This window comes from Microtus oregoni, unplaced genomic scaffold (assembly GCF_018167655.1).
Source record: "Microtus oregoni isolate MIOR12 unplaced genomic scaffold, Mior012 000191F_ref0000080, whole genome shotgun sequence".
NCBI lineage: Eukaryota > Metazoa > Chordata > Mammalia > Rodentia > Cricetidae > Microtus > Microtus oregoni.
The window spans coordinates 298,418-325,569 of NW_024544850.1; the positions used below are offsets into that span (position 1 = coordinate 298,418).

A 27,152-nucleotide genomic window follows, 5' to 3' on the forward strand; every position below is an offset into this window, starting at 1 on the left:
TTCCATACTAAATTTTTTGTACAATAAAAATTATGACTTTGGATTCAACATAGAATAAAGATCAAATACCTTTGCTTTTCCTTTCTGCCAAAATCAAATTGAGGATAAAAATAAAAACCTGGCGTTGGGGGGAACCCTGAAATGTACTTTTCATCAGAATACTGTGATTTTCTTCTTGAATAAAGCAATTTAGAATCTGTCAATGGCAAAAACCAAGAGTTTTAGAGAATCTGTGGCTAAGAAGTGGTATCCTGTAAGAACAAGCCGTGGATGTAGCCAGGTGGTGAAAGCTGAGCCATTTCCCTTTGGGTGTAGGTAGGGCTTATCTTTGGTGGTTTTGCAGAAGGAAATGCATTAAATTATCTGAGTTGCACATTTGTTTGTACACATGAATTTGCAAAATGGGTGCTGTGGCAACAAAGGTTGGGGTATCTGGGCAATGGTGGCACACACCTTTAATCCCAGCACTCAGGGAGGCAGAGGCAGGCTAATCTCTGTTTGAGGCAAGCCTGGTCTACAAAGCAAGTTCCAGGACAGCCAGAAATATACCCTGTCTCAAAAAAAAAAAACAAAAAATAAAACTAAACAAAATCCACAAAGGTTGGGGTTGTATTGCATGTTAGGCAAGGTACTTTATTTCTGAGCTATATTCTAAGCCCTCTTTTTCTTTTTAAGACTGAATTCACTCTGTAGCACAGTCCAGTCTCAGTCTCCCAAGTAGGATTGTCGGCCTGTGCCACCAGGCCCATCTAAGGGGCAGTGTTTTAGTTGGCTTATTCTGCAGGCTAGGATACTGGCCATGGAAAATGTTGCACTTTACCACTGTTGAATGAAAGCCTGACTGATGACACGGGTTTTTCTCTCTCTTGTATACTGATATGAGAAAGGATGCCTGTGACTTAGATGGTGACTGTTAGAACCCAAATTCACTACTTGTCAAAGCAGAGCTTTTCATTGGGGCTGAGGAAAGTCTCCCGGCTGTCAGTGTAACTAATTTAGCAACTTGTTTATAAATGTGAACAACCAAAAGGAACAATGCTTTTGAAGAAACCCAGCAGTTTGGAAGGGGCTTCCAAAACAGCCAACTGAATAATGGAGCACTAGAGAAGAAATAGAATAAGCATTGGGGTCTCAGAAATATCTGGGAAGATGTTTGTCTACCAAAAAAATTTAGAAGATAACTATAGGGGGGAAAACACCTCAGTTTGCTTAGGAACTCGAGGCTGATGGATCTCTAGATCCCAGGGCCCTCCGGGACAGCCAGGGACAACATAATAGACAGACCTTGTCTCAAATTCAAAACAAAACAAAGCATCTTATTTGTGACTGTCCAGGTAGCTAGTATAGAAAAGTTAGTAGAAAAGTAGATATAAGAAGAGAAAGTTGGGGGTCAGAGAGACAGCTCAGTGGTTAAGAGCTTATAGAAGACCAGCGTCCGTGTTGGACAGATCTACCATCTGTAACTTCAGCTCCAGAAGATCCCACACCTGCCTCTGGAACCCTGCACTCACATGCACATACCCACACACATCAATTCATAATTCAGAGGCAAATAAGAGGGAAGTTAGTGATAATAGAGGACAGATTTAGGAGTATTTATCCTGTAATAGGAACTCTAGTAAGAGCGAATAGAGAAGCCAGTAGAGTGGCACGCAGGAGTTTGAGGCAGGAGAATAGTTACTGATTTGAGACCAGCCTGGGGCTGCGTGAGTACAAGCCAGCCTTTTCTGAGACCACAAAACAAAAGGAAGACTAAATAGAGAAAATGGAAGGAGCTGGCTGGTGTTCCATCTAGTTCAGTGGTAGAGCACTTAACCTAGCATTAGCATGTACGAGGTCTAGAATCAATCTCTAGTTCTGAAAAAAAATGCATTAGCAACGCCTGGAAAAACAATAAGAAAATGTCTAGTATGCAAGAACTTAGCTTGACCTTATGACATAGATATTGTAATACCAGTGGGAAAAACTGAGGCAGGAATTGCTTCAGAAACTGAAAAAGAAGGCTGAGATTCAACTTTCTGGTAGACTACCTGCTCTTTGTTCAAAGACCCTTGAAATGTCTAGTACCAAAAAAACCAAGAAAATTTCCTTTGTTTAAGAAGGGGTCAAATCTTGATTGAAGGGCCCACTGAGCATACGTTTGAGTTGAGAAGAGCTTGTTAGAGTGATAACAGCGAAAATAAATAAAAACTGATGAGATTTAGGAATATCTGACTTTAGCCAGGCATATAGTGGCTAATATAGTACCAGCACTTGGGAAGCAAAGGCAGGAGGGTGAGTTTGAGAACAGCCTGGTCTAATAGTAAGTTTAGGCAGCCAGGGCTGAATAGACCCTGTCCTGAAAAATAAAAAGAATAGCTGACTTTGAGGGTTAACCTAAGAGAAATAAAATATGTGTCTGGATTTGAGACTATTTGGAGAAATAGCTAATAATGAACAACGTGGCAAAAAATTAGGAAAGCTTACTTTGGAGGGAAGATATTAGGTTTTTTCACCATTTTTACTTTCTGAAAATAATTCTGGATAGGCTTGCTTTTGTTACTCTTGGGAAGTTTGAACCATTTTTTTTTTTTTGGTTTTTCGAGACAGGGTTTCTCTGTGGCTTTGGAGCTCGTCCTGGAACTAGCTCTGTAGACCAGGCTGGTCTCGAACTCACAGAGATCCGCCTGCCTCTGCCTCCCGAGTGCTGGGATTAAAGGCGTGCGCCACCATCGCCCGGCGGGATTTGAACCATTTTATCTACCATATAGTTTACAAATTAGTTCTCTTGAGTGTGACAGAAATGACGGTAGTCAGCCATTTTATTAAATCAAAGTTCTAGGGGACCACAAGCAAAAAAGTGGTTTTTGTATATGTATATTGGCAATATACATATCTAAGACTCCTGTTAATTTACCGAAGAAAGTAGTCAAAGCAATGTGTGGATATACGGAACTAGAACTCAGCTGGATTGCCATAAGTTTGAAGCCAGCATGGGACTGCGCTGTAAGATCCTGTCTCCCTCTCCACCTCCTCAAAAGGAAATTAAAGAAATATAAAATCAGCAAATTATCATAAATTCTGAATTTAAGAGATAAAATGCCATTACTCTTCCTACTGAGTTGGTGGGAGTGTTTATTGTTCTATTTTAAAGATTGGAAGTAAGGAAGCGTGGGAATTTTGTGGATTTCTCCCAGTTCAGTATTTCCTTTAAAACTTCATTTTCCATTGTGACTTCTTTCAGAATTACGACTTATGTACCAGGAGGGAATAGTTTTCCAAACTAGGGTGAAGGAATCTCAGAGGTGCTTTGAGGGTGCTTGAGAAAGGTAGTAATAATTTGGTTCTTTGTTCTTTTTCATTTGGATTTCATCTTGGTGCTCTGAACCATTGTGTTTATTTGGCTACTTTTGGAGGTTGGTTCCTGCTCCACAGCACACAGACACTTCCACAGACAAATCCGTGTCATTGTTGGTCCACCTTTTGCAATGACCCTTACTTGATTTTACCCCAGAGAGTATTTCTAACAACACAATTTCATTTTGATTGTCAGAGGGAATTAACAAGTCTAACCCTGGAGGGGTTACAAAGCCCTCAGTATAGTCATTTCTACTTGTAAGTACAAAGTCTATTTTTCCAAACCTATTTGAGTTTTGCAATGGCCCTCTTCCATGTTTGCTAGAATATGTTAGAATATGTGTATGATTAAAAGATGAAAATAACAGCAGATAATTGTCTCCTGGCACGTCAGGTTCATATTGTAGAATGAATATGGGGGGTGGGGGGGTGGGGTGAGGTAGGGGGGTGCTGAAGTATTCTGAGCCCAGGGGAGTGCCGTGATCAAAGCAGTGGTAGGAGGATTAGTCTTCCACAGATAACAGGAATGCCTCAGAATTTGGCACCGATTCAACTTGTGCTGGGTTCCTAGATTTGTTATGGGAGTGGCAGTAAAGAGCAAGGGTACTTGAGAGGCTATTTTCATGCCTCAGGGATCAGGAAGTATGAAGCTGAGAGACAGTAATAAAGACTGGAGATAATAAGAACTGGGATGGATTGCTGAGAAGTTCTGCAAAGAAGTAGTTGACAAGATCTGGCATCCTGGACTGACAGTGAGTGGGGAAGAAGGAGAAAGGAATAGTGGCCAAGAGTCGTCAGTCTGGTAGAGGCTTAAGGTTCTGCTTTGAGTATATAAATTTTGGTGGTCTGTGCAAATAGCCCAGGGGAGTAGAGAGAAAACAGTAAGAGAAAATAGTTTAGTGTACCAGACTAGGATTAGGCTTCAGTTTTAGTGTGGTGAGGGGAGTCAGGGCAGCTAGCTGTGTAGAGAAGGGGAAGAGACTTAGGATGGCACTTGGAAAAACAGGCAGGAATGAACTTCAGAATCAGTGGAATTGATTACCTGTTAGAGTCTTAATAGAAAAGCCAAGAGAGATAAAAGTGGAGCAAAGTAGTTGTTAAACAAGTTGAGAATCTTTAGAGTTAATGAGAATTAGTCTTATGTAGGGAGATTTGAGGAATGTGGAACCTAAGAACCTTAATGTATCCCCTTAGTTGACTTAATTTCATGTAATATTTCGTTATGCTTAGAAGGTTAATTTAGCCGGGCAGTGGTGGCGCACACCTTTAATCTCAGCACGCCTTTAATTGGGCGGCAGAGGCAGGCTGATCTCTGAGTTTGAGGCCAGCCTGGTCTACAAGAGCTAGTTCCAGGACAGGCTCCAAAGCTACAGAGAAACCCTTTCTCGAACCCCCCCCCCCAAGAAAAAAAAGGGTTAACTTAGATTTGTCATTTCATAGTTGCAATTTTAGAAAGGGAAAAGAATTCTAGCCAGAGGTAATTCTGGTAGGGAGTGGGTGGTGACAGTTTAGAGCATGTACACTTTGTTTTTCATGGGTGAACAACCGGGTTTTTTGTTTATTAATTTAGCCATCATTTGTTTTAATTTCAAATTGTTTTTAACACAAAACAGCTATTTCCTGGAAGTGAATAGAATCATCGCTGACACACTGAAAAACATTTGTTATATAAGTTTTGGGTTTCTTGTGATATTTCTTTAAGAACTATATGGCCCTAGTGTGTCAGGCCAGGGTTGAGATGTTCTGACATTTTTGTTTACTGAAGTGTGTGTGCCTGTGTGGTGCTGGGAGGTACTTGGGAGAATGGTAGGAAAGAGAATGATGGAAAGACAGTTTGGAGTTAGAACTTAAGATTAAACAGGAATGATGCTTAGAAAAATTACTTTGTTAAAATTTTCATGAGTATATAGTATTTACTAACAAAATTAAAGGCCAAAGAAAGATGCATCTAATAGCTCCATTTAGATTGAATTAAAAAGTGAGAAAATAGAGATAGGGAAACTATTGAGGAGATTTACGCAGTACTTAGAAACAGGCAAGTAAAATCTTTGGTGTCAGATCTTTTGAAGTAGTAACCAAATAGTACTTGGTAATATATTACTTGATATGTTAAGTTTTTGCTTTTTGCTAAGTAGGTGAGATAGAATTAAGGTCATTGGGGTGCCTTGCAAAATCCCAAGGAAAGAAAAAGTGGGGCTTCAGGGAGTTCTGGGCTCAGAATCCAAAAATCAGTTGGTACTTCGTCTACTTTCTCAGGGCATTCACTTGATTCTTTTTGTTGGTAGACTTTATTTCACTGGTCTGAACCAAAGTGGGAAAATGACTTCTCAGTTCCTCTGTTCTAGCAGCCTAGACTGAGAGATGGAGGTAGGCAGAGAGTGCAAGCGGGATCACTGGAGGAGATTCTCATTCTTGCTCATGGTTGCAGACTTTTGAGAGTAGGAAGTTGATTTTATTGTGCTCAAAAATGAACTTTAAAAAAAACATTTCATAGCTAGTACTAATCACCTATGCCAAAAGAATTAAATACACTGAAAAATTGCATAAATCAATTAAGAAAGGCGGTGGCACACACCTGTAAGGTGTGGTCTGCGAGCAAGTTCCAGGACAGCCAGAGCTACACAGAGAAACCCTGTCTCGAGTTGGGGGAGGGGGGAGAGGAGTCACTCACTGTAAAATGGAATTCTAGAGTGTTCTTACTACCATTACCTTTACTATAATTAGATACTTTGGGTTTCTATGATTGTTCAATATAGTGGTTGAAAGAGAGGGTATATAAGTTTAAAGAAGTAATGCAAAATTGTGCAGAAATTTCCCACAGTAAATTACAGAATGAATTTTTAGTTGAACCTTAAACTAGTTGCCAGGAGGTGGTGGCATACACTTTTAATCCCATCACTTGGAAGGCAGAGGCAGGTACTTTGAGGTCAGCCTGGTCTACAGAATTGGGTTCTAGTACAGCCAAGGCTACATAGAGAAACCCTGTCTTGAAAAGTCAAAACAAACAAACAAAAAACCAACCCAAAACAAAAATAAAAGATCATTGACTGCTTTTCCAGAGGACTCAGGTTCAAATTCTAAAACACATGTGGTAGCTTATAACCATCCATAACTCTACTTCCAGGGGAAACTTGGCACCCTTTTCTAGCCAATGGCATGAACCATGTATGTTATGCATTCACATAAGGTAAATAATTTTTTGTTTTTGAGATAGGGTTTCTCTGTGTGGTCCTGGCAGTCCTGGAATTCCCTCTGTAGACCAGGCTGGCTTCAGACTCAGATATCTGCCTGACTCTGCCTCCCAGGTGCTAGCATTAAAGGTGTGCTCTGATACCACCACCTGGCTCAAATCAATCTTTAAAAGAGATGTGTATATAGGCAGTATCCCAACCTACCAAATTTATTTGTTTGTTTATTTTTGGGTTTTTGAGACAGGGTTTCCTCCATGTACCCCTGACATTCTGGAGCTTGCTCTGTAGACCAGGCTGGCCTGGAACTTAATAGAGATTGACCTGCCTCTTCCTTTCAAGTACTGGGTTTAAAGGTGTATATCACCACTACCCTGCAGTGAATTTATTTTTATTTTATTGATTTATTTGAGACATGACCTCACTAGACAGGCTCTTATTGTGTAGCTGAGACTGATTTGGAATCCTCTGTGTAGCCCAGATTGGTCTTGAACTTGTGAGTCTCCTGCCTCAGCCTCCCAAATGCTGGGATTATAGGTGTATACCTGGCATGTATCTCAGTTAATAATGGGCCTGGGTAAAGGTGATCCTTTTGATGTATATGTTTATTTATTAGATATTTGTCAGTCATAAAACTTGAGTGCTTAAAAATGAAAATGTGACATTAAAAAAAGGATACCCAAACTAACACTGACTTCACTTTTCCCCTTGATGTAGGAGTTGTGACTGATGAGAATTGAAGGCCATGGATGAAGATGGACTTGAATTACAACCACAGGCGCCAAACTCATTTTTTGATGCAACAGGTATAATGACTTGTAATTGCATTGTGCTTTTTATCTACCAGATGGAGAGTTTGTTATGGGCCCAATTGTTAACTCTCATAGTTAGTCACTCTTGGATTTTAGAATCTACAAATGGGAAAGTGAACACATTATCATCCTTCTACCCAAAAATTTGACTTACTTATAAATGATTTTAATATTCTTGTCAGTACAAGTTGAATATCCTTAATCTGAAAATCCCAAATGTTCCAAAACCCAAAACTTATGAGTGCTGATAGGACACCACAACTAGAAAGAAAATTCCACACCCCATTTCATGGCATGGGTTGAAGTAAAAGCACATGCATATGAAGAATGACCTTTAGGGTGTATATGTAAGGCACATATAAAAGAAATGAATTTTCGTGTTTAGACTTAGATCTTTACTTAACTCATAAAACTTAACTTTTTCTGGACTGGCAGCCAAGATACTGGATTTTTCAAAAATTTTGATTTGTATTTCTCATAAGGATGTATAGTTCTGTTTGTAGCATTTGTTGAGAACAATATTTACTGAGCACCATATGCTGTGCAAACTGTGATCTCAGTTAAGTTATTTAATCTCTGGGCAAAAATTGATTCATCTCCTGTCACCCCTTTAACTAAAACGGACTCTGGAAGAGTTTCCTGTATTATGAGCTGCTTTTGGGAGTGACAGTGGGGAGGAGGCTTAATAGAATCCAGTACTCTGAAGTCAGGGGTAGATTCCTTCTACTACCTCCCCTTATCCCACTGCCCCTTGGCAGTGGCATTTCTGTTCAGTGTCTGTCAGTAGAGATAGACAGCCTCAGACAGATTTTCTGCTGTCCTCCTTTTCGCTTATACCCCAATCCTTTTATGTTCTAGAATAAAGGTCAAAGTCTAAGATTCCATAGTCAGGTGGAGACTGTTGGTGGTGCCAGAACAAAAAGGAGAAGGATGTGAAGGAAGTGGAAAAAAATCATGGGAAAAATGGAAAATAAAAAATACAAGTTGTGGGAAGGGAGATAGACCAAGAAGGAAAATGCATGAAAAGCATATAAATGGATGCATTTGCCACCTGTAGTTACATTACTTAAGTTTTAGAACCATGCCTTAAGTAACTGAATGTGTTTTAGTGTTCCTAGAATTTTACTGTCTTGAAGGTTTTTTTTTGTCTCAATTGTATTATTATCAATAGTTTTTCCTTATCTATTGATTTGGGGTAAGTACTTAAAAGAGTATGCTAAAAAGTGTCTTTTAAAATTTTATTTAAAAATAGATTATTTTTCCAAGGCAGAGGATCCAGGGGAATCTAAATGTTTAAGAAAACTGATAAATTAGTGTATTTTGGGTGAAATTGAATAATAATTTTGCTGATTGGAATATTTAGTCCTGAAGTTGATAACTTTATTTACTTATGTCTTAGCCACTGTTGTATTGCTGTGAAGAGACACCATTTAGAAGAGAAAGCATTAATTGGGGGCTTGCTTATAGTTTCAGAGGTTTAATCTGTTACTACTGTGGGGAACATGGCTGGAGAAGTAGCTGACAACTACAGAGTTTTATCCAGATTAGGAGGGAGGGAGAGACAGAGAGAGACTGGGCCTACCACATGGGCTTTTGAAACCTCCAAGCTCACCCTCTGTGACACTCTTCCTCCAAAAAGTACCCACCTCCTAATTCTTATGATGCTTTCAAACAGTTCCACTCCATGATGACTAAACATTCAAATATATGATCTGATAGGGGTCACTTTTATTCAAACCACACTTGCTTAAGACTTTGCTTATTTTTCAGGAGCTGGTGCTACACACATGGATGGGGATCAAATTGTTGTGGAAGTACAAGAAACGGTTTTTGTGTCAGATGTTGTGGATTCAGACATAACCGTGCACAACTTTGTTCCTGATGACCCAGACTCAGTTGTAATCCAAGATGTTATTGAGGACGTTGTTATAGAAGATGTCCAGTGTCCAGATATCATGGACGAAGCAGATGTATCAGAAACAGTCATCATCCCAGAGCAAGTGCTGGACTCAGATGTAACTGAAGAAGTTTCTTTAACACATTGCACAGTTCCGGATGATGTTTTAGCTTCTGATATTACTTCAGCCTCGATATCTATGCCTGAACATGTCTTGACAAGTGAATCTATACATGTGTCTGACGTTGGTCACGTTGAACATGTGGTTCACGATACTGTAGTAGAAGCAGAAATTGTCACTGATCCTTTGGCCGCCGATGTTGTTTCAGAAGAAGTGTTGGTAGCAGACTGTGCCTCTGAAGCAGTCATAGATGCCAATGGGATCCCTGTGGATCAGCAAGATGACGACAAAACCAACTGTGAGGACTACCTTATGATTTCCTGTAAGTATCGGGGTACATTGTTGGGGTGCTACTTTTCTAAATTAAGCCATGTTAATTTTCTTAACACTGTTAAGAAAATTGAATAATAATTGCTTAATGTTCATTAAAATTAAATGTGTAAAAATACCTTGTCCAGGTATGGTGGTGCACACCTTTAATCCCAGCCCTTGGGAAGCAGAGGCAGGTGGATCTCTATGAGTTCGAAGCCAGCCTGATCTATATAGTGAGTTCTAGGACAGCTAAGGCTACATAGTGAGACCCTGTCTCCAATAAAACAAAATAAATGTGTAAAATGAGTTTTCAGTTTGGAGTCTGTAAGGTAATTGAAAATTGTGAAAAGTGCTTGACTTGTTTCTATATAAAGGTGGGATAGAAAGAGGTGGTTTCTTCAGTTACAGAAAGACAGTCTGTGACTTTGCAAAATCATGAAGGATGTGATTTAGGACTCTTTTAGCATTAGGAATCCTCCTCAAACAACTTGGGAAAAAAATGTATGACCAAACTACTTATTTTCTTGTATGCTTATAGGTATAGGAAACAAACCACTGGACAGAGAAAATCTGAAGTATGAACTTATGTTCTTGGATGTACAATAATACTTGCATACTTGAATTGTGTGTAAAATACTGTTTATGGAACAGAATGGGAAAGTGCACAGTACTGAGACATAATTTCAAGCATGACAAATTTATTAGAGCACTGAACCAAACTAAGGTGTTTGGGGGATAGCCCTCCAAATGTTTTAAGTTGGCATGAGGACAGCTGTTTCTTCTTATAACATTATACTTCTTGATTCCACTTTCAGATACAAAACTCTGGGTTGGGTAGAACTGTTTCTAACCCAGTATAAGTTCTTAACTCCTTAAAGCACTATACTTTGGTAAATAAAAACTCAATACACTATTTATAAACTTGCCTAGTTTTCATATATGATACCATATAATAGAGTTCACCAGCATTTTATAGGAAATATCTTTTAAAAGTTACTAAGGTATCTAACCTAGGTGTGCTGGTGTATGCATGCCTGTAATCTCAAAACTCAGGAGGCTGAGGAAAGAGGACTTCTGCAAGTTTGAAGTAAGCCTAGGCTGCAAAGTAAGATACGGTCTTAACAAGTTATGATAGAACTTTTAAAAGAAATAGTCCTTGTAAAAAGGAAGAAAAACATCCATTCCAACATGTTTTATGGAACTTGTGTGTTTGGCATTGCTGTAGGTGATCCAGTTATTGGAAACTCCTAAATACGCAAAGAAAGCCATTGTTTCTAGGGAGAACAAAAATCCTCTTCCACATATGTGCCCGCTACACACATGCACATACACACAATAATAAAAATTTAGAAAAGAATATGTATATTTATGTGTGGTTATAATACCTCCAAATGTTTTGCATAATTCCTCATATGAAGTTTATGAGATTATCTATTTTTCTAGATTCTAACCAACACACAGCAGTATTTTCCTTTTTTAAGTTTTTGCTGGTCTGTAGGGGGATTTGAGATGTAGCTTATTTCAAGTTTAAATTTATTTTGAAAGATATTCCTTGTAGCAGTAGAGAGTAAGAATAAGTGAACAAGAGACAGTCGTTCAAATACCCTTAAGTTGGGGTGTGGTAGTGGTGTAGTTCTGTAACCCCAGCACTCAGGAAGATTGAGTTCTAGGGCCGGTAAGACCTGGCTCAAAAAACACAACAAGCCAGGTGGAGGTGGCACACGTCCTTAATCTCTGCACTTCTGTGAGTTCAAGGCCAGTCTGGTCTACAGAGCGAGTTCTAGGACAGCCAAAGCTGTACAGTGAAGCCCTGTCTCAAAAAAAACAAAACAAGAAAATTAAATATCCCAAAGACTTTGATAATAAAGAGGATTGAAGACAGTTGAACTCAAGAGATTAGAAAGTAAAGTGGATAAGATTTGTTCTTATTGAAGATTGATGGGACTTGGATGGGGAAAGATAATGCAGAGATGACTGGCATTTGACGCTAAGATTTCTGTCTTGGAAGATTTGGTCATGATAATCATTCAATAGGAGGAGTAGGTTTGGTGGGTAAAGATTATGTAGGCTCTGTTAAAAATTTGATTTGCAGCCAGGCGGTGGTGGCGGCACTTGCCTTTAATCCCAGCAATGGGGTAGGGGCAAAGGCAGGCAGATCTCTGAGTTCATGGCCAGCCTGGTCTACAAGAACTAGTTCAGGACAGGCTCCAAAGCTACAGAGAAACCCTGTCTCGAAAACCAAAAATAAAGAAATAAATAAATAAGATTGAGGTTCCATTTCTTGGCAGTTGAAAATGTAAATATGCTATTTTGGAAAGAGGAGAAATTGATAAAGTAACAGAATATATGAAGTGTCTCACATGGAAATCGCTGGTATTTCCCAGAGTGTTTGCATAATAACAGTATCAAGTATGTGATGTAGCTACTATAGAACCAGTATGGAGATTTTCTTGAAATGTAATAGAACTAATATATGATTCAGCAATCCTCCTCCTGGGTATCTACCCAAAGGAAGGACTCTTGAGTCAGCATATCACAGAGAAACGTACACACCCAGGTTTACTGCTACATTACAATAACTAAGAATAAAACCAGCTAGGTAGCCACCAGCAGATGAATGGGAAAAAAAGTGCTAGAATATAAGTAGCACTTTTTCAGCTGAAAGAAAAACAAAATAGTTGTGGGAAAATGGATAAAACTAGAGACTGTCATGTTAAGAGAGATAAAACTCAGACATACTGTATGTTTTTAGCTCGTGATGACTCTAGATTTAAATTTGTGTTGGGGGGTAGGTTATAGGTTATAAAAGTAGAAATGGAACCATGAGAGGGGGAAAAAGAAAATTTAAGATTTATTTTGTATGTATGAATGTTTTGCCTGCGTGTATGTATGTGTAACATGTGCCCGTAGAAGTCAAAAGAAGGTGTTGGTTCCCCTGGAGCTGGTTGTGAGCCACTGTGTGGGTACTGAGACAAAACAGTTCCTCTACAAGAGCAACTAGTGCTATTAATCACTGAACCATCTCTCCAGCCCCAAGGAGGAACTCTTAAAGGAAAGGGAAGGTGCAGGACGGGGTGGGGGGGTGGAGTAATGGAATACATCTGGCATGAAAGCAGAAGTGTGGAGAGGAAGGCAGCCAACAATACCCGGTCATGAGGGTGAGTTGAATAACAGTATATAGCACATGTATGAAAATGCCATAATGAAACCCATTAGTTTGTGTGCTAACTTTAAAAAGTGTCGAGTATAGATATTTTGGGTATAAAATGATGTAGACATTTAAAGTTAGCTTAGGCTACAAAGTGAGACAAGGTCTCATCAAAAAGAGAAGAAAAAAGAGGTGAAATGAAAATTGGAGGTTTACAGAAGACAAAGTGACAAACTTTCAAAGTCTTTTCAACACTATTGAGGCTACAGAGGCTTCTTTAAAAGTGTTAGTCCCTGGGAAGAAAGGCTCTTGTTGGGCAATTAGAATGTTGTTGGTATTTAGATTAGTTTCAAAAAACATGTGTGAGTGGCTAGGAGAAGGAAGAAGTGAACTATAATGGGTTGAGAAATCAGTAAAAGTGGTATTAGAGTGAAACACTTTGTGTAAGCCATTATAGTTGAAAGACAGGAAGCAGTAGTATGGATTTTGCTGGCTGCTGAAATGGTGAATGTATGTTGAATGTGCTTATGGGTACAGGCACAAACCACTGGACAGGGCCACGCTGACAATAGAGAAAAGAAGGCTAATAAAATAGGTGGAGTAAGGTGCAGAGAAGAGGAAGGGACTGAAGTTTAGGGTCATAGTGGATGATTGTTGTGTCCTAGGCAGGGACATAAAATGTTAGTAGAATGAGGACCCTCGCTAGAGGGTTAGAGGAATGTTTGGATGTCGTAACTGCTTTTCCAGTGAGGCAGCTTCATCTCCATACCAATACAGAGTAAACACGACGTTGGGTGGAAAGGCAAAGGATGGTGAGAAAGGGTTGAAAAACTTGGATCTGATGGTGATGGGCCAGGGCCAGAGACTTATAGATGGATGTTTATGATATATGGAATGTAATTGAGCAGCCAGTGGAGAGTAAAGATACTTAAATTTATAAGTAAGATGCTCTAGTATAAAAATGGTATTTATTTTATTTTTAAAGTTGTAGCTTTATTTTTATTTAATGAGTGTTTTGTTTGCATGTACATGGTGCATCAGGTGTGTACTTGGTATGTACCTGAAGAGGGCACCAGTCTCCTGGAACTGGAGCTATGGGTGATTGTCAGTGTGCTGGGAACTGAACCTGAATTCTTTGCAAGAGTAGTAAGTGCTCTTGACTGCTGAGCCATTTCTCTGCTCCATTATTTTGTTTTTAAAATTACTTGTGTGCTTATGCCATGGTGCCTGTGTATAGAGGTCAGAGGATGTCTCGTGGATATCTGTTCTTTCCTACTGTGTGGGTTCCAAGGATGGAACACGATTGTCAGCCTTCGTGGCAAGCTTTGTCCATTAAGCCATCTTAGCCCAAAATACTGTTTTTTAAATATGAATGCCAGATTTTCTATAATAACACTAGGCAACCCAGCACCAAGGCCAGAGGAAATAGTTGGCTCTGTCCCAGACTGTGAAGGCGACAGCCCTCTGGCTTCTCTCTGCTTTCTACCTTTCTGACTAGGCACCCTTCTAGCTTTCAAAGGGCTTCTAAGGAGTAAGGCTTAACTGTGCACCAGCCTTTTGCCTTTATTGCTCTTTAGAAAGTTCACCTCTCTGATAGACTCATTTAAATATATAGAGATAGATTTAGTAGTGATTGACACCAGCATACCAAGTGTAGTATTGTAGAATCCAGACTTTAAAAATATTTACAGTTATCTTTCTTTGAGGTACTGGGGGTTCCAATTTAAGTGAGTTTTAATGGTCCTAAAAATGTAAATATGAACAGAAGAAAGCTTTTTAGTATATTTTGGCATATTTTAATGTATTTTATATATAATAAATATATTTTAATGTGCTATTTATTCCATTCCGGTTCAGAGAAATTCAAAGAAAGCAAAGGTGCATTTAAACAGGTATATATGTTCATGTTATTGTCCTATTTTGCTATAATGAAATAGGTTGTTTTAGAATTAGATGTAGAGAACATGGTGTTCTCTTGTACAGACATTTTTGAACTTTTTTCCCCTTCCCTGCCATCATCTTTTTTTATCCTAAGTAAAGATTATATTAAACAATCCACTTCATTATCTTTGGAATCAAACCGTTGTAGTGTGTTGGAAAATCATTAGTGTTTTCTTGATTTCTGCCATTCACAAAGATAGTTCATAAAGCCAAATTTTAATGAAAAACCTATATTGATTTCAAACCTTTAAGACTGGCAAAGGTTTTGTTGTAAATGAATAGGGAAACTGTGGAATGGTTACATTGAACAATAAACATGCATTGCTTTACATATTTATTTTCTTTGTGTTAATAGAACTTAAAATCTTTATTTGTAAAGACTTAACATTTTTTAGTGATTTTCAAGCATGTAGAACATTGTTATTATTTGTAGTTGCCTTAAAACTTTATCTTTAAAGCTTGTTTGGAGATTTTTCTGCTTCTCCATCTAAAATTGTATAGGTAAATTTCACAGATAGAGCTGGTCTTAAGTTGTATCTATAAAGAAATACATACACGTGCATACACATGCACACTCACACAGAAAGGGAAGGAGAATATTGTTGTTTAGGCATTCCAGAATAATGAATGGATTAACAACTTCAGTATAATGTAAATTTAGATGCTATAGTATTTACTGTCACCTCAAGTAATCATTTCTTAGTTTTCAGTCTTCAGGTGGTTTACCGAAGCTTCCTTGGAGGTGTGTAAAGTGTCCTTATGTTTACTGTAACTCTGTTATTACTAATGCGATTGTTCACCAGCATCTCACTTCAGTTTTTAGGTAAAATGTTGGGCAAGACTATATGAGGCTTGCTGGTTTCACTTTTTAGAGTGGAAAGAAGTGCGAAAAATTTACTAAAATGGGAGAATTCCTGGGTGGCTTGGGATTATCCATAATTTTTTTTTTTAGATACTGAGTTTTAGACACTGAACATTTCTTTCTTTAAAAACCAGTAGATGAGAAAGAGGCCTGGATTCTAAAGATGGGCGTGTCCTTGCACTTTCGCCAGTCTTCACTGTAACTGACTTTGACCAAGTTACACACTGTCTCAGTGCCTTTGTTTCTTTATCTGGAAAATGAAGTAAGAAACTTACATGGAAACATGAAGGAAATTGCAAAATGCAATGCAAATGGTAGTTATTATTAGAAGTAATTTTAATTTAAAAAATCATGCATTTCTATTTTGGAGAAGCCTTATTCTAAAGTACTAGTTCTTCATGACTGTAGATGAAGGCACTTAAGCAGAATCATACATATGATGACTCAATTTATTGAAGCTTTCTTTGTCTGTTTTTAGAAATTCATTTTTAATAGTAGCTTTAAAATTATAGTGAAATTCTGAGTACTTAACAGGACCATCAGAGTGTTCTTTTAAAAATCTCTTCTGGGGCTGGAGAGATGGCTCAGAGGTTAAGAGCATTGCCTGCTCTTCCAAAGGTCCTGAGTTCAATTCCCAGCAACCACATGGTGGCTCACAGCCATCTGTAATGAGGTCTGGTGCCCTCTTCTGGCCTGCAGACATACACACAGACAGAATATTGTATACATAATAAATAAATAAATATTTAAAAAAATCTCTTCTGTAATATTTTATATTCAGAATAATTTCGCAGGTTGAGTAGGTGGGGCAAGATCTCAAGGTGAAAATCTGAAGGTGAATTTTACTTTTGTATAATAATAGAACAGCTCTGTATCAGGGAAGTCAGTGTATTTTAAATGTGTTTTCCCATGTATATATGAAAGCAAACAGGTTTTTAAACTCTGAATTATAGGTAAGTGTATGTATGACACTTTGCATGTTCTAACATGATTAGATTTTCTAGTCATTGAAGGTTTTACAAGGGCACTGACTGGAAACTAACATGTGAGAACAGCAAGTTTGCTCTTGCTCTGTGGAACCAAAGGGGTGGGGTATTGGCTTTTTAGTACCGGCTAGAATCAGGTGTTAGCACATTTTTGTTTTTGTTTTGTGTGCGTATATCTTCTATGTTTGTGTGTGTCATATATGTACCCTAGGAAGTTAGAAGACGGTGTTGGATCCTCTGGAGCAGTGAAAGGCAGTTGTGAGCTACCTGATATGTGTGCTAGGAATCAAACTTCTGATTTGGGAAAGAGCCGCAATTGCTCCTAACCATTCTTCAGCCAGGTTTTGTTCTTTTGCTTTTCATTTTGGATGTTTTGAGTTGGTGTTTCTCTGTAACAGCCCTGGCAGTCCTGGAACTCATTCTGTAGACCAGGCTGGCCTCTGCCTCCCAAGTGCTGGGATTAAAGGTGTGTGCCACCACCACCCGGCTGCTTTTGATTTTTGAGACAGAGTTTTGCATTATGTTGTCTCAGGTTTCTGAGTGTTAGGATTAGTGCCTGGCTTAGGATCAGTTTATTAAACTTTCCTCAAAGATAAGGCCAACTTCATCAAACTTGAACTGTTTATAAATAAGGACTCCAATGGTAATCCCCATGTATTCTAGACTCTTTTCTACATAGATTGGCATCCTTCTGGTGCTACCCTCTGTTTGAAATTTGAAAATGACAATAGATTCAGTTATCTAGATTGTGAGAATATTTGAATTATTATCACAAGTAACCATTCACTTCTGAGTGTGTTGGCACATGCTTTTGTTGATTTTTGAAATTATATTTCTCTCTCTCCCTGGGTGTGTGCACGAGCACAAAATGTACTGCAATATATGAGGACACTTGTAGGAGTTGGTTCTCTCCTTCCACCATGTGAAGCCCAGTGATCAAAATCAGCTCATCACACTTGGTGGCAAGCATTATATTGACAGCCTAGCATAGACTTTTAGTGCCAGTATTTTTGAGGATGAAGTAGGAAGGATGCCTCAAATTCAAGGCCAGCTTGGCCTATAGTGTGAATTCCATACCAAGCTGGGCTACAAGAGTGAGATTTGTCTACAAACAAAAAAGATCCTTCTTTTTCCTTCTTTCTCTTACATTCTAGCCCACTCAGAATCAAACCCCTGACTTGGTTTCTTGTTAGATTCTTCTTTATGTAGGGTACTGCCCAAATTTACAAGTCCTGCTCATCCCTAAATAGATGTCCAACCCATTTCTCTTCCTCATTCCTGCTATCTCTTGTCCTTATTGAAGGCCTTGTCTCCTGTCACCTGCCAGCTACATGTTTGCAGCAGACTCATAGGGCTCTCCCTGCTTTGCCTTGATCCATTTCAGCCCATCCACTTTCTGAAGGCTAACAAGATGATAGAGCAAATAGGCATGTGATATCCTCATTGCTTGAAGATCTCCCATCACTTACGGCAGATGCTCTCACACCTCTGGTCAGGGTTAGGGCTTAGGGGCCCACTAAATCTTTCTTTTTCTGACTTTCTAGCCCCCATTTCCCTACATTTGGGTTATGTAGAACTAACTGCTTGACTAGAGACTCACCCCCACCCCAAGTTCCCCAAGAAATTTTGATGTCTGACCTGATTAAGAAACTTGCAGCTTTCCAGGATCAAGTCTGAGCCTCTCTGCCAGGTGCAGGAGGCCCTTTGTGATCTGACTTCAGTTTAGCAGTTGGCTGTATTCCCTACCATGCCTTGTGGCACACTTTCTGCTCAGTCCTTTCATTCCATTTCTTGTCTCTGTACCTGTGTACAGTTTGTCCTTCACCAAAATGGGAAGTAACTTCTCTTTTCCTTTAAGTCTGAGTGAGATACCCTTTTTGTATACATAGAATCAGTCAGTGTACAATAAAGCACTGCCATTCTGGATATTAATCCTTTTTCGTGTTCTGTATGAGCTTACTTTTAAAGATTGCATTCGACAGCTTAGCGTCTCTGTTCTTGTAATGTGACTAAGTAGACATCTGCCTTTTCTCCATAAGAGACCTTTATGTTCAGTTACTCTAAATTTTGCATGAAAAAGTAAAATAGTTGATCAACAAATTAGATATTTATAAACATTTTGGTGTTTTTTTTTTTTTTTTTGGTTTTTCGAGACAGGGTTTCTCTGTGGCTTTGGAGCCTGTCCTGGAACTAGCTCTGTAGACCAGGCTGGACTCGAACTCCCAGAGATCGGTCTGCCTCTGCCTCCCGAGTGCTGGGATTAAAGTCGTGTGCCACCATCGCCCGGCCCATTTTGGTGGTTTTTGAGGCAGGGTCTCACTATGTTGCCTTGGCTGTGCCGGAACTCATTCTGTAAATGAGACTGGCTTGGAACTCAGATTGCCTGCCTCTGTCTCCAGAATACTGAGACTCAAAGGTGTGTGCCACCATCGCTGGGCTGGCCTTGAATTTGCAGCAGTCCTCTTGCCTTTTATTTCTTTTTTTTTTTTTTTTTTTTTTTTTGGTTTTTCGAGACAGGGTTTCTCTGTGGCTTTGGAGCCTGTCCTGGAACTAGATCTGTAGACCAGGCTGGTCTCGAACTCACAGAGATCCGCCTGCCTCTGCCTCCCGAGTGCTGGGATTAAAGGCGTGCGCCACCATCGCCCGGCTTGCCTTTTATTTCTGAATGCTGCGATTACAGTGGCACTGTATCAGTCTCCCAACAAGTATTTTTTTAAGTGACATGTTTGGTTTTAAAGCTGGGTGTATGTTAAAATATCATTCACTATTTAATAATAATATACTGAGTGTCAGAAATAGACTAAAATGGCTGTGAATGTGTACTTCAGTACTAGGCCACTTATATATCATTCACAAAGCCCTGGGATTGATCCTCAGCACTATCAAAACAATCACTAAAATGTTTGCTTCCAGTGTTCTATGCATGGTTTAGGATTTGAATGATTAAATTTTATAATTATTATTTTTGTAAATGACAGATTAGAAGAGTTTGCAGAAGCTGTTTGCCAGCAGATCTGTGCAATGACGTATTTAGAATTTGAATGATTAGGGCTGGAGAGAGAGTTCAGCAGTTAAGAGCACTGGCTGCTCTTCCAGAAAACTCAGCTTCAATTCCTAGCACCCACATGGCAGCTCACAGCTGTCTGTAACTCCAGTTCCAGGGGACTTGACAGACACGTGCAGGCAAACTCAATGCACACAAATTAATAAATAAATAGATCTTTTTAAAGATTAAAAAATAGTTTAGATTCTCGTAAGTCAGAAGTCAGGTAGACAAACTGTCAGTATAGTCTTGCCTTTTTTGAACTTTTTTTGGTGTGTATGTGTTTGGGTAGGCACACACTGTGGCACACAGAAATAAGATTTACATATTCATGACTCTTTAGGGAGTTAGTACTAGGTGCTGGTGGTTCTGACCTCTGTAACATTTTAAATTCCGGATCATCTCTTTCGTAGTTTGCAACTAATATTAAACCAAGACAAAACTCAGATTGTGATGTCAAAAAGTCCTGTCATGCTCTCCCTCCATTAGGTTCAAAACTGCATTTACCTAGGCAAAATTCTTATAAAGAACATAAAGATGGGCCAGTATTTCAAAGCCAATAGTAAAAAGCAAGAATTGGGCCAACAAGATGGTTACGCATGTAAAGGTACTTGCCACCAAGTCAGAAGATCTGAGTGTGATCCCTAAAAAGTCATGAATATGTAAATCTTATTTCTGGTGGCCTCTTTAAATGTTACACTATACTCAAGTTTTTCATGTAATGTAGTTGCTTTTGCCAATATTGATCTCCTCCTCAGGAGACTAAAAGTTAACAAACTTGGACTGGGACTTGTGTGGCTTGAGATTTAAATTCCATGTAATTTCAAATAGTCAATGTTTCTAGACTTCCATTTGTTCTCTTATAAATTGTCAACAGTACTGTACTCTTCTTCACAGAGTTGCAATATGTATTAAATAGTACTTAGTCAATAAATTGTAATCACATTTATTGTTACTGCATTTAAAATAATCATCTCCTCTCTCACTGGAGTAGTCTTTGTCACACTGGTATCTTCTAATATTTAACGTAAGTCTTTTTTTAACTGTTAGTAAGTCAAATATGTTTCAGAAATTTCCTCAAGTATAATTTTATCACTTATTAAAGACAAAATCAAATTTGCACACTGAGATGGATGTTTATTTTTACATAAATAATTAAACCGGCAAATATTTGATACTAGATGAGTATCTTCAGGATTTTTGTTTGCAGTATTAGGGATTGAGCCTAACATGAAGTCTTAAAATATACAATTTAAACTCACTGTTTGATGAAGTAGTTAAAACATAAATGTCTAGCCAGAAGGTAAACAAATACATGTGGGAGGACACTTGCTTCCTGGGAGCATTGGGGCTTCTAGAACTTATTAAGGCCTTGGACCTGTTTCCTTCTGCTTGTGGCAAGCTGGCCCAAATAGAACTAGTTGGACTTAGAACAAAAAGAACATTTTTGTGTTTCTTTGAAAGACTTACATTAATGAATCTAACTTTTCTGATAGAATGTTCTAGGTACTGAGTTCTCATTAACCTTTACCGCACTTTCTGTGTTGCCGGAGATGCCCCTAAGTAATGTGTGCTATAAGGTTATTTATGTAGCAATTATATTTTTGGTCTTTAGTCAAATAATTTTTCTTGTGTTTTATTTTCCAAATAATATATAACACTGATTACTTTGGTGATTTCTGTAAAGCTTTTTAAAATTGTAGTGTTTGGCTGGGTAGTGGTGGTCCACGCCTTGATGATCCCAACACTTGAGAGGCAGAGGTAGATAAGTTTAAGACCAGCAAGGGCTATGACACAGAAAAACCCTGTCTAAAAAAACCAAAACAAAACTGTGGTGTTTGCTCTGTAACATTTTCCTGATTTTTGCCCTTTTTCATTTCTCTCTTCCATTTTCCATATGGCCCCTCTTTTTTTCTTTAAAACAGGACAAATGCACATTTCATTTTGTTTGAATTTATATATTGTATTTACTTTCCACCAAGGACCTTGACTTAAAGTCACAAGTTAAAGTTATATATGTGTTACTTACATAGAAGATAAATGTTGTAAGTTGTTTTTTTTTATTTTTTTTACTTCTTTGGGCAAGGTTTCCCATGTAGACTAAGTTGCCTGTCTTTGACTCCTGAGGGCTGGTATTAAAGGCATGTGCCATCGAGCCAGCATTTGTAAGTTTTAAGCAGATTGAATTTGAATTTGCATTCCCCATCTCATGGAGATATACTTCTCTAGCAGTCATGTTATTTTTTTTAAGCATATCATTCTGATGAAAATAGATCACATCAAATGTGTTCAAGAATAGTAACCATGAAAATAGTGCTTAAAAAATATTTGTATGAGGACCATGCTTTTTCATTTTACTACTAAAACATTATTTAAAGGTTCTTGTCTTAAATACTCAAAGGCTATTTTAAATACAGGATTGCTTTTATCTGTGGTTTAGCAAAGGCTAAATATATCCTTATTTAAATACATGTTATCAGGCATTTTTTCTATAGTACTGGTTTTAATATCTGATCCCAGTTTAAAAGTCTCTAGAAGTGTATTTATTAACCTTCTACTTGTCTGGGTTAAAAGCACCCAATTTTATGTGAATCAGGTTAAAGAGAATGTTTGTTAACAGGACTCTCAAAAACAGTAACTTTCTTTTTGAGCATTTTCTATTATTATTTGAGATGTATTTTTCTCCTTGTTTAGTGGATGATGCTGGCAAAATAGAACATGATGGTTCATCTGGATTGACCATGGACACGGAAACTGAAATCGACCCTTGTAAAGTGGATGGCACTTGCCCTGAAGTCATCAAGGTGTACATTTTTAAAGCTGACCCTGGAGAAGATGACTTAGGTGAGAGGGAAGCCTTAGCATCTTTTTGTTGTTGTTTCTGAGACAAGGTTTCTCTGTGTAACAGCCCTGGCTGTCCTGGAACTCAGTTTGTGTTTGTAGACCAGGCTGGCCTTGAACTTGAGATCCACCTTCCAAGTGCTGGGATTAAAGACATGTGTGTCACCACTGCTAATCTTAGACATCCTGATCAGTCTAACTGTTTTTGGCTTATTTAGATGTGAAGTTTTTATGAAGATAAAATAATTTTAACAGCGTCAGAAAAAGATGTTTAAAAAAGAAGTGGAAATGAAATTTTAAAATAAATTATTGGAGCTTCTGTTTGTTTTCCTTGATAGGTGGAACTGTAGACATTGTGGAAAGTGAGCCTGAGAATGATCATGGAGTTGAACTACTTGATCCAAACAACAGTATTCAGGTTCCCAGGGAAAAGATGGTTTATATGACTGTTAATGACTCTCAGCAAGAAGAGGAAGATTTAAGTAAGTAGGTGGCCTTTCTGTGGGAGAAAATGTGTTTCTGAGTGTTTTCCCTGTCTCTTTTAAATGGTCAGTATTTGCAGGAAATAAGTAGCATTGTTTTAGAAATTATTTTGTTGGCATGTTCTGAGGGAATTGTTACTGACCCATTTTATTTATTTGTGTGTGTGTGTGTGTGTGTGTGTGTGTGTAAAGTGTTGTTAACTTAAAACTAAACTGGTGAAAACCAAGAACTGAGTAAGTATTTGTTGAGTGTTTATTATACAAAAGCTGTGTTCTAGGTATGTAATGTTTGAACTTCTTTCTGCTTGCATATTAGCTGAGTTCAACTAAAAGTATCTTTCCTTTGATCTCTCTAAGCCTGATCAGAAAAGTTCATGTATTTTCTACTTAGATGTTGCCGAAATTGCCGACGAAGTTTACATGGAAGTGATTGTTGGGGAGGAAGATGCTGCAGCCGCAGCTGCAGCCGCAGTGCATGAACAACAAATAGATGACAATGAAATGAAAACCTTCATGCCAATTGCATGGGCAGCTGCTTATGGTAAGTCACAGAGCAGTTCTTTAGACATGAATTTGCTTTTTTTTTTTAGACATGAATTTGCAATTGAAAAACAGTTTTTGTAGCTAGGTGATGTCCGCGCATTCCTTTATCCTAGTACTTGGAAGGCAGAGGCAAGCGGATCTCTTGAGTTTAAAGCTGGGCTGGTCTACAAAGTGAGTTCCAGGACAGCTAGAGCTGTTATACAGAGAAACCCTGTCTGGAAAAACAGTAACAACAACAAAAAACAAAACAGTTTTTGTGGTTTTAGGTTTTCAGAAATCTGAAATGCTAGTACTATATAAGGATTATTTGATTTAAATGAGAATAGAGGAAGATTATAAAGTCTACCCCCCCCGGCTCAAATTTATTTATTTATTTTCCGTTTATTTATTTATTAAAGATTTCTGTCTCTTCCCCACCACCTCCTCCCTTTCCCTCCCCCTCCCCCAATCAAGTTAAACCAAGACCAAGTGAACGATCTAAATAGACCTCTTAGTCACGAAGAACTACAAACTGTTATCAAAAATCTCCCTTCCAAAGAAACTAGACCGTAAAAATCGAAAGTCTACTTTTTGTCCTGACTTTTAACAGGCATTTCCTTTATGTATATATTACGTAGAAGGAAATAAACTGTGAAGTATACAGGTTTCAGGCTGGAACCTTTCATCTTAACTGTATCAGGCCCATAACTTTAAAATTTTGGGAAACAGCATGGGAACCCATGGGGAAAATACTGACATATATTTGAGTTTTACCGTAATGAATGTGCTCATAAAAACTCCATTACCTAGAGTGGGATATTTCTGTCATTCATGAGTATCATGGCTTTTCATTGTTGTGATTAATAAAGAATTCCTAATTCTTTATAATTTATAATACTGTATGATTTTGTTTTTTTAATACACATTGTTAGGTAATAATTCTGATGGAATTGAAAACCGGAATGGCACTGCAAGTGCCCTCTTGCACATAGATGAGTCTGCTGGCCTCGGCAGACTGGCTAAACAAAAACCAAAGAAAAGGAGAAGACCTGATTCCAGGCAGTACCAAACAGGTGAGGGCGTGCGAGTTCCACGGTGCAGCGTGCTCTGCAAGCTCTCAGGAAATGCTAGTGTGCATCCACAGGGGTATCGTGATGGCATATTAGTGGCTAGACTATATGTAGCTTTTTTATATTGAATTTTAAAATATAATTTTCAGAATTGAGTGATATTCATGAATGATTTTTCTTGATTAAAATGGAATGGGAATTGGATCAAAGAAGGATGAAAAAAGTTAAAGCTTGAATTGCATGAAAATGAAAGGCAACCATGTTGGCAAGTGTTAATTTTGGAAAAAAGATAGTTAAACAATGATTATTTCAGCATAAAATGGGCATAATTTTTAGAGCAGCAGGATATATGCTTGAGTTTATATATTGTAACTTATTTCTTACACCTATTTGCATATTAAGAATCTTACTGATATATTTAGACTCCATTGTAAGTTAATATAAGTTAATGTTTTTTTAATAAAGCAGAAATTATAATTTAAAAACCTTATGAATATGGGTTTCTAAATTTTTAAGGGTTCATCACTTGCCAATAGAAATTACAAATTTATTCATTTTGTTAAAATGGAACAGGTTAGTGTAGACGAAGTTCTTAGGGCCAGGTTACTGTATCTTGTAGATTGAAAATGACAAGTCAGTGTGTAGTTTGTTACCCGAATTAGGAACCCCTGACTATGCATTCAGACTTTTGAAGAAACCCAAATTGGCATGTTTTGATCACTTATGCTCCTTTCCTTTCATAGCAATAATTATTGGCCCAGATGGACATCCCCTGACTGTCTACCCTTGCATGATTTGTGGGAAGAAGTTTAAATCGAGAGGTTTCTTGAAAAGGCACATGAAAAACCATCCTGAACACCTTGCCAAGAAGAAGTACCGCTGTACTGACTGTGATTACACTACCAACAAGAAGATAAGTTTACACAATCACCTGGAGAGCCACAAGCTAACCAGCAAGGCAGAGAAGGCCATAGAATGTGATGAGTGTGGAAAGCACTTCTCTCATGCTGGGGCTTTGTTTACTCATAAAATGGTGCATAAGGAAAAAGGAGCCAACAAAATGCACAAGTGTAAATTCTGTGAATACGAAACAGCTGAACAAGGCTTATTGAATCGCCACCTTTTGGCAGTCCACAGCAAGAACTTTCCTCACATTTGTGTAGAGTGTGGCAAAGGTTTCCGTCACCCATCAGAGCTCAAAAAGCACATGCGAATCCATACTGGGGAGAAGCCCTATGAATGCCAGTACTGCGAATACAGGTCTGCAGACTCTTCTAACTTGAAAACACATGTAAAAACTAAGCATAGTAAAGAGATGCCGTTCAAGTGTGACATTTGTCTTCTGACTTTCTCAGATACCAAAGAGATGCAACAACATGCTCTTATCCATCAGGAGAGCAAAACACACCAGTGTTTGCATTGCGACCATAAGAGTTCCAACTCAAGTGATTTGAAGCGACACATAATTTCAGTTCACACAAAGGACTATCCTCATAAGTGTGATATGTGTGATAAAGGCTTTCACAGGCCTTCAGAACTCAAGAAACATGTGGCTGCCCACAAGGGTAAAAAGATGCACCAGTGTAGACATTGTGACTTTAAGATTGCAGATCCGTTTGTGCTAAGTCGCCATATTCTCTCGGTTCATACAAAGGACCTTCCGTTTAGGTGTAAGAGGTGTAGAAAGGGATTTCGGCAACAGAGTGAGCTTAAAAAGCATATGAAGACACACAGTGGCCGGAAGGTGTACCAATGTGAGTACTGTGAATATAGCACTAGAGATGCCTCAGGCTTTAAGCGGCACGTTATCTCCATCCATACGAAAGACTACCCTCACCGCTGTGAGTACTGCAAGAAAGGATTCCGGAGACCCTCGGAAAAGAACCAGCACATAATGCGCCATCATAAAGAAGTTGGCCTGCCCTAACAGTAGTCTTCACCGATGTTTGCAGAGAAACTGGCCTTGAAACAGAAAATTCATTTAAAAGCCAATCAGTCTTGTTCACATACAATACTGTATCAAATTGATTTATGCTGTGTACAAATAGAAATATTGCTTCTAGTTGACTTTTTGTTTTTACATTTCGTTCAATAGTGTGTTCTGAATTCTATTCAGTTTGTTTAATACATGGGGAAACGCAGCAACAAATTAGTTGCTTTTACTAAAGTAATCCCTGGTTCTATACTGAAGTTTTCTATCTTAGAAGTTTTATATTTATTTTAAAATATTTACCTTGCTTACCTTGATGGTACTCTTCTAAGACCATTTAACTCACGGTAACTTCTCATTGGTAACTGAAGGTCTTCATGTTGACTCAATTTTTTTCTCACAAATTTCTCACAATAAAATTGTCAGAGATATCTAATAGGAATGGGAGATTTTTACAGTGAGGTCTCATGATCATAACATGGAAGTCATTTCCTTGTCTTGCTTAGTATTTGCAGGCTATATGACAGTGAAAGTTTCCATATGAACTTTCGTGTCCCTGGCATTGATGAGTAAAAGAACAGTGGCTGGGTTTGTGTTTACTTTTCTTTTTTATTTCTTTTTAGTGGACAAAATATACTTCTTTTTTCTTTAGCCTATCTTT

General features: G+C 38.3%; 1 protein-coding gene across 3 annotated transcripts in view; it reads left to right on the forward strand.

The window, feature by feature from the left end:
• The window catches only part of LOC121445436 (zinc finger X-chromosomal protein-like), a 40,167-nt gene extending 13,613 nt beyond the window's left edge, over nucleotides 1-26,554 (forward strand). For 2 of the 3 annotated variants that reach the window (XM_041647574.1, XM_041647575.1), the window contains exons 2-8: nucleotides 7,242-7,330; nucleotides 9,107-9,676; nucleotides 22,341-22,490; nucleotides 22,826-22,969; nucleotides 23,361-23,510; nucleotides 24,424-24,564; nucleotides 25,305-26,554. In XM_041647574.1, the coding sequence (XP_041503508.1) occupies nucleotides 7,270-7,330; nucleotides 9,107-9,676; nucleotides 22,341-22,490; nucleotides 22,826-22,969; nucleotides 23,361-23,510; nucleotides 24,424-24,564; nucleotides 25,305-26,488 (2,400 nt within the window). In that variant the 5' untranslated portion in view covers nucleotides 7,242-7,269 and the 3' untranslated portion in view covers nucleotides 26,489-26,554. The remainder of the gene's footprint in view (nucleotides 1-7,241; nucleotides 7,331-9,106; nucleotides 9,677-22,340; nucleotides 22,491-22,825; nucleotides 22,970-23,360; nucleotides 23,511-24,423; nucleotides 24,565-25,304) is intronic. The other variant, XM_041647576.1, reaches the window with a different exon arrangement.
• Nucleotides 26,555-27,152: the final 598 nt, after the last annotated feature.